This window comes from Alligator mississippiensis, chromosome 2 (genome assembly GCF_030867095.1).
Source record: "Alligator mississippiensis isolate rAllMis1 chromosome 2, rAllMis1, whole genome shotgun sequence".
Classification (NCBI taxonomy): Eukaryota; Metazoa; Chordata; order Crocodylia; family Alligatoridae; genus Alligator; species Alligator mississippiensis.
The window spans coordinates 151,213,380-151,223,405 of record NC_081825.1 but is presented as its reverse complement, the minus strand read 5'-3'; the positions used below and the strand labels follow the sequence as shown (position 1 = coordinate 151,223,405).

At 41.0% G+C, this 10,026-nt stretch overlaps 1 protein-coding gene across 6 annotated transcripts in view; it reads left to right on the top strand.

Moving 5' to 3' along the window:
- Positions 1-328: 328 nt before the first annotated feature.
- Positions 329-10,026, top strand: part of ABCG2 (ATP binding cassette subfamily G member 2 (Junior blood group)) — a 56,304-nt gene continuing 46,606 nt past the window's right edge. For 3 of the 6 annotated variants that reach the window (XM_019488128.1, XM_019488126.1, XM_014600467.2), the window contains exons 1-5: positions 437-534; positions 3,722-3,951; positions 5,920-5,979; positions 6,617-6,731; positions 8,596-8,748. In XM_019488128.1, coding sequence (XP_019343673.1) covers positions 3,740-3,951; positions 5,920-5,979; positions 6,617-6,731; positions 8,596-8,748 — 540 coding nt within the window. In that variant the 5' untranslated portion in view covers positions 437-534; positions 3,722-3,739. The other 3 variants (XM_019488125.2, XM_019488127.1, XM_014600484.3) reach the window with 3 other exon arrangements.

The window sequence follows — 10,026 nt, the reverse complement described above, 5'->3', positions numbered from 1 at the left end:
AAAACGCGGAGATAAATCTCTCCTCGGTGAAGTTTCCATTGTACCCACCGCCAGCATAGCGGAACAAACGCACACAGCCCTAAGCCCCCCACCTTGAACAGCTGAACACCCGCGCGCTGTCACGAGCGACAACTCACGCCCCCTCCCCCAGCCCCGTTACTCTCGCTTCGCCGCCCCGCCCTTGCCACACGGGCGCGCGGATTGGCTGGGAAAACTGTCCAGCTGGACTGCGAACCAATCACTGCAGATCTCGTGGGAGGGGCAAACAACGGGAGAGCAAAAGTTCCACTCGGCACCTGTTCCCGCTCCAGCCTCCAGCGCGCGGCGTTTTCCCCTCCCTCCAACCAGCTCCCGACCCCCGCGCAGCCGCAATCTCGCGTTCTCTTTCTTTGGCCGCCGCCGCCTCCTCTTCCAGCCCCGAAGGCGCGAGGTGAGCGCAGGGGGCGGGGTCTCGGGGAGCCCCTCTCCACAGCGGCCCCGCCCCCTCCTGCACTCCGGTCCCGCTTCCCTGCCCCTTGTGTGCGCCTGAGGCAGGTGGGTGACGCGTGTCCAGGAGTGGCGGGCGCGTGGCTCGAAGTGGGGGCCCCCGACCGCACACATGGACCCCGTGCCTGCGGGCCCAGGGGAGCACCCGGTGCCCACGCTGGCTGCCAGTGCAACAGCAACCAAAGCGCTGTCGCAGGCGAGCAGTGCCGGGGGGTTCAACGTGCCCCATGTGAGATCCGGCTTCTCATTACACCTCATAAAAGGCTTCAGGGGCAGCAAATCCTGTGGTGAAAGTGTCAGGATGGTGCCCTGTAAAGGAAGGGCTTTAATGCTACAAAGCTTCAGGGACTAGAGCCCGGCAAAGGTTAGGTGTAGGCACTGCCTCCATGAAATGTGAAGGCCTAGTTAACGTGTATCAGTAATATGGAATCAAAACCTGTGGTGGAGGCAATATCTTTTATTAGACCATAATCAAAGATGCCACCTCTGCCATGAGTTTTGATTCCTTTTGCCTCTAGACCGATATGGCTACAACCTGGATACCTATCAGTAGTGTGGACCTTCTGCCAAGAGCAGCAATGAGCCCCTGCTGTTAAGAAAGGGGGCCATGGGATGTCTGCCCACTGCATTTGTGGGACAAATAGAAGAAGGGAGAGGTTGCAGGTTCAAAATGAGTGTGCCAAGGGGGGAGGAGGGGAGAAATCAATCAGCGTACGCCAGGTAGAATGCACTACATGGGGCTAATGGGCACAGGAGGCACAGTTTGAACATCCCTGGACCAAGATATTTGAATTTATCTTTGTAGCTATGGGAGAGACCCTTTCCCCATCCCCCAGTTTCTGTAAGGGAGGAGATACATGAAAAGGATCAGTGACTGTCTTCAGCTGAACCAAAACTATACCATTTTGGGCATTTTGTGATGATGATATCAGTCACTTGATACCACAGATTCATGTAACATGGAGGAGTGGTTTCATGTTGGGTGAAAACTTCAGGAAGTGACCTGCTGTACTTCAGTAAGGGGGTACTCAATGATAAAGCAGAATTATGTGACTGGTTTGAAAAAGTGGAAACTTTTGTTTCATTTCAAGGCTTTATCTGATGCATGCTAAGCTATTACAGAGAGAAATGCCAACTGCTTGAGAAAACCCATTATAAAATTGGGCCAACAATAGGAGAATAGCAGTTACCAATAGAAAAGATGTAAGTTCTTTCTATCACCTGTTATGTTCCCAAAAAGATATAATTCTCATCTTAAATTGACAGTATAGTTGATGGTCAAAAGGACAAGTTATCTTTGTGCCCTGATTCATTAAGAAGTTACAAAAATAATAGTTTTGATGTTAGAAAAACATAGTTTTTCTATGTTTTGAAAAACTATGAGTGGAATAGTTTTGATGTTTTGATTCACAGACCTTATAGCAAGACTATTCAACCCCTTTTAGAAATATTTTTAGTTCCCATTTCAAGTAAAGTTAGATAATTTGCAAAAAAAAAGATGGCAAGTAAAGCATGTAATCAACTGCAAAGTTACAGTTACTTAAATGAAATAAAAAACACCCTCCCAAAGCCTTATTTGATGTTTTCTTTCTTTGAGGTCTCTGAATTCATTTATAAGCCAGTGGCTCTTAACTTTTTCAGACTCAGAGCACCTCTTGATAGTCTCAAGGCACTCCTTAGAAAGTGCTAGCTCTTAGTTTTCATCCCTTTTTGGACTACAGACAAAAGATAGAGCAATTCTTCTGCTCAAAAGAATTCAGAAACACTGCAGTGGGTGCATCTACACAAGTTGCTTACTGTGCATTAGCCTAATAATGCCATGACGCTACTGTGTTGAAAACTGTACTAATAGCCTACTGCACAGTGTTATTAGGCTAATAAATATCACTAGCTGTGTACTGGCGCTACTGCGCAGTAACTCTAGGTACCATGTATTTAGTTAGTACTTTCTTAAGGAAGTACTAAACTAAATGTGCAGTATCTAAGGTGCATTAATAAACGTGTAGATGTGCTCAGCAGGTCAGAATGTTTTAGACACTATGGATTTCTGTTTCAAATCTCTGAGTTTATCTTGTGAATCATGTTTCACACCAAATGATGCTACCATTGTGTGGCACCTCGCAGCAGCTGTAAAAGGATGTGAAGGCATCCCAGGTTGCCATGGTATCCTGATTGAGAATCACTAATATAAGCCTAATATTTCCTGATTAGTATTACCCTCCGAGTCATCAGTTTTACTCTTTGTCACTCTCTGCTACTTGAATATAATACAGATAAGAGTTTGAAGAGTCCAAGGAGAGAGAGAGAAAAAAAAATATATAACATAGAAAGTATATGGCATCTTTGATTTGAAGATGTTTGAAAATCTGATATTGTCTTTTTCCTGAAACACAATTTTGTTTGACGTTTGTCTCAATTCTTTGGCTCAACAGGGGCCAACCTTTTTGGCAAACATGCCACAAATTAGCCCCACGCCCTCCTGGAGTGCCACTCCAATCCCCTTCCTCTGCCTGTCCTGCTTAGGTTTCTCCTCCCTACTCTGTGCTCCTTACCCCTGTAGTGCAAGCAGGATGGGGTGACAGGGGCAACTGCCCTGGACACTGTGTGAAAAACTGGCTTCTGGTCTAGTTGGATTGCAATCACAGCAGAAGTGGCAACCAGAAGTCACGGCTGCTCCTGTGTGCAGCAGCCACCCCAGGCACCTGTCCGTCTCCTTATGCTGCTGCCTTGCCCAATCTCCTGCTCTGCGTTCTGCTTCCTGCCCTGCACTCCCTGCTCGATCTCCTGTTCTGTCTTCTGGTCCCGGTCATATCTGCTGCTGTGCCACCTGGCTCCTCCCTGATCTGTCACATCCCACACACAAAGGTTGCCCATGCCACAGGTTGGCCACCCTTGTTTTAGGGTAAGTTCAGAACCCGAGTCATTCTTTGAGAAAAAAGGTGCTATGCAGCATGCTGGGGGTGAGTTTTATAAAAAAGGAAACTTGCGGTTGCGTCAGGAAGTATTTCAATGGCAGTTGTAAAATGGTGACAGTCAAACGTCATATGATTAACTGAAATCTTCCTGATATTGTGTAGCTGGGATTTTTCAGAGTGCCATGATTTTTACTTTAAGTATAGTTTCATCCCATAATAAAATATTAAAATGTAAGATATTTTAGCCCTTTTTCTATTGATGTTTTGTTATGGATAGGCTTTTGGTAAATTTTATAGCAGTGTGTCTTTGTTATATGCAGCAATAACGTCCCTGTACAATGACAGAGAGCAAGCCCCATAGCCACAAGCAGATGCTAGATGCAAATGTCAGAGGCTGTTCAAGGGGACACGATCACTCCTATATAGAGGCACTGAAGTTTCCTGCTCAAGCCACGGTGACCTTTCACAACATCTCCTACAAAGTAAAAGTGAAAACTGGGCTTTTATGTTGGCAGAAAACCGTTGAAAGAGAAATCTTGAAAGACATCAAGTATGTATTTTAGTGTCAAGCATATTAACTTAACTTTTCTTTCCAAGGAGGTTAACAATAACCTCATTCAGCAAACAGATGAATGACACATGAAATAACTGCACAGCAATACAATTTTGAAATTCATACTTTCAGATTTAGTTTTAAAAAGTCTTTTAATACTGCATGGTTATGACAACAAGAAGGGTATCTGTCAATTAAATTTGTCTTCCAGTTTTAATTAAGGAGTGTGTACAGGCTGCTGATGTCTCCCCCAGCTCAGGAAGGTCTGAACGTCCATAGTGAAGACTTAGGTATTGCAACAGTGGACAGACATTCTGTCACCCAGTGACATTTCCAGCCCCAAGTTATGGTGTTCAGGCTTCCTTTTACATGCATAAGAAGTTAGGCACATAAAGAAACAGGAGCCTAGTTAGCCAGTAGGAAATGCTGAAGAAAAAGATGGGACCAAGAGAGTGAGGTATTTCATTCCAAATACACAGCTATGAATCGTCCTCTGGAATAGGTGCTTAAGTCAGGTCACGCTTTGCTCACAAAACACTGAGCATGAAAGAGCTTACTTCCTTTTATGCAATTGCCCAGCTGTCCTGGGAGGTGAGACCTCCATTCATTCACAGTTCCCATTCCAAATTATATAGAGGACAAACTTGAATGTGGGTATTCCACCTCTCAGAAGAGTACATGTATTTTGTAAGTTAGACATACCCTGACACCACATCTGTTAGATCAGGCTCCACAGGCAGCCCACCACTTAATTTGTGAATCCCTCCAGAGCTAAGTATTAAACAGCTTGGAGCTTTTAAGATTTACAGGGGTCTACATTTTCCTAATAGCAGAAGCACCTAAGAGACTTTAAGGTTTATTTGCACAATCAACCTTCTGCCAGTATAGCACAGTAGAATCTTCCAGTGGCTACATAGCTGGAGTCATTCATGAAGATGGTTTAGCTATGCTACTAGGAAAAGAAATGGACCATCAGTGTAGTTATCTCTACACCATCAGTTTCGCAAGCATAGCCATTTCAGACAGGATTCCTCCACCCCACACACCTGGTTGACAAAGCTATGCCTACAAAATTTTGTAGTTAAGTCCAACACTTCCCAAATTATTTTGACCAGTGGATCATTGTTTACCATTGACGCTTCTCACAGACCAGCACACACACTTTTATCAAACTTCTAACTGAAAGGAGGATTAAGTGTGTGCAACCCATAGATCAAAGTTTGGGAATCACTAGTAAAGATCAAGCTTTAGGCAGGAGCTGAGCAGCAGTTTCTTTGAATGCCACTAGCATTAAAAGAGTGGCTGGGCATCTATTCCCCCATCTTGTCAGTCTCATTCCCATAATCTATTGAGGCCTGATCTTAGGGAAACCATTTATTGAATGGTAGAAAATCCCCAAATAAAAGAATTTAATATAAATTTAAGAGGTACCTCCCTTTTGAGCTAGGAGCTTCCTTTCCACAGTTTGCCCTCTTCTGGTAGCTCTTCTCCAGCCACATATAACTCCTCAGACTGAGCTTCTTCAGCCCTTATAGAAATCAGGTGTTCATAATCCTATCTACCAGGCCCAAACAATTATTCTAAGAAGACTCTGCTTTAGAATAGGGCTGGGTGGTCCAGGGTCCATTCTAAAAAAGGGTTAACCAACTCTGTTGCTGTGTGCTTAGTGTACAACTAGGTATAACTTTTATTTTTATTTTACTCTATTTATAAGATAAAGGCATTAATTGTAGCAAAAGAGTAAAAAAAACCTAACCTTTTACTAATGTAAAAAACAAAACAAAACAAATCCACTTCTGAAATCGGCATGTATTTGTTTGTTTCATACTTCAGTAAGGGATATTTAATAGTTTCTCAATGATTTTGTTTTAATACTACAATAAAATTGAATGGCCTTTAAAGCAATTCATTTACACACAAAATGAAAATAAAATTAATTTGGGAAATGCTGATTTTGTTTTACAGTGGGATTATGAGACCTGGCCTTAATGCAATATTGGGACCTACTGGCAGTGGCAAGTCTTCGTAAGTGTTGTGGCAACAAAAGGATTTCTTTTACCTTATGCATATTCCTCATATAGAGAAATCATGACAATCAGAAAACATGTCTGCACACTATTACGATTGATAAACAGATCAATAGAGGCCACATGTTAAAAATAGCTTCTATCCAATAGCCTTCGCATGTTCAAAATTCTATTATTGTTCACCTCAAAAGCTATTCAAATTTCCATGCTTATAACTAATTCCTTGATGTTCAGCTACATAGCTAGGAGTGCATGTATCACATTTAAAATGTGACATGTTTCATGTTTATAATGCATATCTAAGCTTTGGGACCTTTTCCAGATAATATACATAGGGTAGGACTTCAGCTGTTCAAATATATTAGAGTGATTGCAAATGGTTCATGAAAAATCTGAGATTTATAAACCTGGGATAAAAAGTCAGGGATTTATAAGTTGTCTTCTGCTTGATGTTTGGGCAGATGTTAGTACAAGAGAGAATCTGGGGTGATATTTTCAGCGCAGAAACTACATAAAAATATGCACCAGATGATGCTAATTAGTTTGGTATGGCAAATTTACCTTTTACCTACCCTGCCTTTGAAAGACTTACTCCTCAGAACCCTTTTTGGGAGACTGATTTTTCTTCTTTCTAGGCTATTAGATATATTAGCTGCAAGGAAAGATTCTCATGGGCTGTCTGGAGACATTTTGATAAATGGAGCTTCCCGGCCTCTCAACTTTAAATGTATTTCTGGATATGTGATACAGGTAAATAAGCCTGATGTTTCAGTCTTCTACTTTGGAGACAAATTCTGGATTAAACAGCCAGTGATGAGATTTACAATATTGTGGTAGTGACATAAGGCCCTCATCATCTGGTTTCAACATTTTGTGGAATTGCTCCTTTTTTTTTGTCTCCTATTGTAAACAAGCACCTCATCCCACAGATGCAGCATGGTCTTGCACATTATCTAATACAGTGGTTTTCAGCCTGTGGTCTGTGGACCCTTGGGGATCTGCAGACTATGATGGGTCCATGCAAGATGATAATGACGAATCAAAACTATGTGAATACCCACACTTACAATTCAAAGGGGTCTGCTCCTCCATTCAAAATTTTTTAGGGGTCCACAAATGAAAAAAGGTTAAAAACCACTGATCTTATGTATTGCTTTGGACATTTTCTTACATTTCCCATCTGGATTTGACCTGAATTTGAACTTATATTTATGCATATCTGAGATCATAAAACAATGTTAAAACTATCTCCTCTTTTCTGTCTCAGTTGTTTTGTTTCTAATTATTTTTGGATATATATGATGATTGGTAAAATCTTGCAAGAAAATGATATACAGTTATTGATTTTTTCATATTTTTCTCTTTATATAGGTATTATTGAAATACCTTTTCAGTTTGCCTTACAGTCTCAATCAGGACTAAGGGTCAGTTGTGCCCTCTAGGTGCTCACAAATTAACCTAGGTTATAGAGAAGTGTTTTTCATTTTGTCTTTTACTCCCTTTTTATTCAGTTTCCTGCTTTGCTATTTCGTCTTCAAGTTACACTCTTCAATTGCTTCATTTTGGCTCTAAGTGCGATATTATGGAAAGAATTTAAAAGCCCAACTATGGTTAGAGGGAAGGTGATCTAAATAGAGCCCGTTCAGAATGAGGCCAGTATTGGAATTATAGTTGGCATTGTGCTCATTAAATGTTGTGGTGGACTGTGGTGGAAAAAGAGTAGCAGATTTTTAGTTAGCCATACTAGCTCTGGAAGTTTGTAAAGTGATCTGCATTCTCTTATTTAAAAAAATATAAACTATTGAACCTCAAAGACTTAAAATACAGAAACTCCTTCATGCTTCACAGACATCATACAGTGATAGTTTAGGATCCTGTTGTAATCTGTTTTAAAACCAAATATTGTCCTAGTTAGCAGAAAATGTTTTCTGGCCAGTAAAGCCCAAATTCCGATCCTAGAAATAAGGATGCAAATCAAAGTAATCCCATTAAAGTCCATGCATTTACTTGGTCTAGAGATCAGAAACTGATCTTAACAGATTTTTATCTCTTGCCATGATATTATTTTTTTCATATACAGCATTGATAGAGGGCAAACAGAAAAACAGTGCTTAATGCCCTGTCTTCCTTATTCTCCTCTCCACATGAGGAGGAATGATGGACATTCTAGTAGCACTTTTCCCATCATCACCTAAGGATAGCAAGCTACAAAGGGCACAGAGAAGCCCCATATCCAATGGGCAGTGGTTCTCAGTGAAGTCCTGGGGAATCCTATTAGTTTGGATTCCTTGATGCAATGGATTCCCATCCGCTGTGGGGGTCAAAATTTTCAATTCTGAGGGAGATCCCTGACAAATATGGCCTTGGATTCCTTGCTATGATGAAACTCTGTGCATCCATGGGATGCAGTTTCCTGGTCTTGGAGTTTTTCCCACTAAATATGGCCTTGGATTACGTAGGTTTGAGCTTCCCTGTCCTGGGAAATCCCCATAGACCATAATGCCAATGCCATCCACTATAATACTATAACTCTTTGTAGTGCAAGATCTTGATGTCAAGAAGGGAAAAATGAAGCTTGAAACCAAAACTAGCTAACATTTTTGTATCTCCCAAGAATGATGTGGTAATGGGGACCCTGACAGTGAGAGAAAATTTTGAGTTCTCAGCAGCACTTCGTTTACCGACTTCTGTGCCTGAACAGGAAAAAAAAGAACGAGTTAACCAGATCATCCTGGAACTGGGTTTGTCCAAAGTGGCAGATTCCAAGGTAATGGCATAACATGTCATGGCATTTACTATTACCAAACAAAGAACTTAAAATGTAATTTCAAATCAGAAATATCTGACAGTTGAGGCAACTTTAAAGTGTGTTTCTACTACAAAGTTTGACTTCTGAAAAAAGTTAATTGTGGGTTTAATATCTTGCAATTATTTTCACGTTACATGTGTTAATTTACAATATATGTAAATTACAGTTTACAAATCATATAGACAAATTATGGATTCCATAAAGGAAGCTGGGTTCTTTCCTTTTTTTTTGCACATCATCACCAATTATAAAGGTTCTGGCTGTGAATTATGCCTTAGCAATATTTTTGTAATCTCATTGCGTGAATGGGAGATTCAGAAACTTTACTGATTGGCTCAACAATTGGAATTTAGTAAAAAATTCTGTGAAAAAAATGATTTAATAATTTCATAAAGAAGTAAAATTTAATAAAAACATGTTTCTCTTGAACATAAGTATAAATGCCTCTGCATGTACAAGGAGCAGATCTGTCCTGTAAGAAGGTGCGTATTTTCATAATCACTTATCAGGACTGAACTACTCTCTGACTCTGCTCCCCCAGATCCTACCAATTATTGTACCATCCATACACTTGTAAATCCGGATATTTGCTCACCTTCACCTTAATTTACCTTGTAGTGTGGTTTGGTTTTCCCACTCACTAAAAGGGTCCTTCATTTAACTTGGTCTTTACTAGCACTACTTTCTGAACTCTCTCCTGAGTTTCCCCTCTTTGACCATCACCTGATCCTTTCCTGCATCACTTATTAGCCCCTGACCAACCTTACTTCCGTCTATAAGGTGACAGGCTCTGTGGATGGGGGGAGAGCAGTGGTTATGATATACCTTGACTTTAGAAAGGGTTTTGATACCGTCTCCCACAATATTCTCATTAACAAGCTGAGGAAATACAGACTAGACAGAAGTATGGTAAATTGGATACATAACTAGTTGGATCATCATGCTCAAAGAGTAGTCATCAATAGTTCACTGTCTAGTTGGGAAGAGGTATCAAAGTGGGGTTCCCCAGGGTCAGGTATGGTTTGTCCTGGGTCAGGTATTATTTAATATCTTCATTAATGATTTGGATGATGGGAATGAATGCAGATTTAGCAAATTTACAGGTGACACAAAGTTGGGTTGAGGGTACTTTGGAGGAAGATCCAGAATGACTTGGATTGACTGGAAAAAGTGTCTGCAGTCAATCAAGTGAAACAAGGGCAAGTGCAAATCCTGCACTTGAGATGGAATAATTGC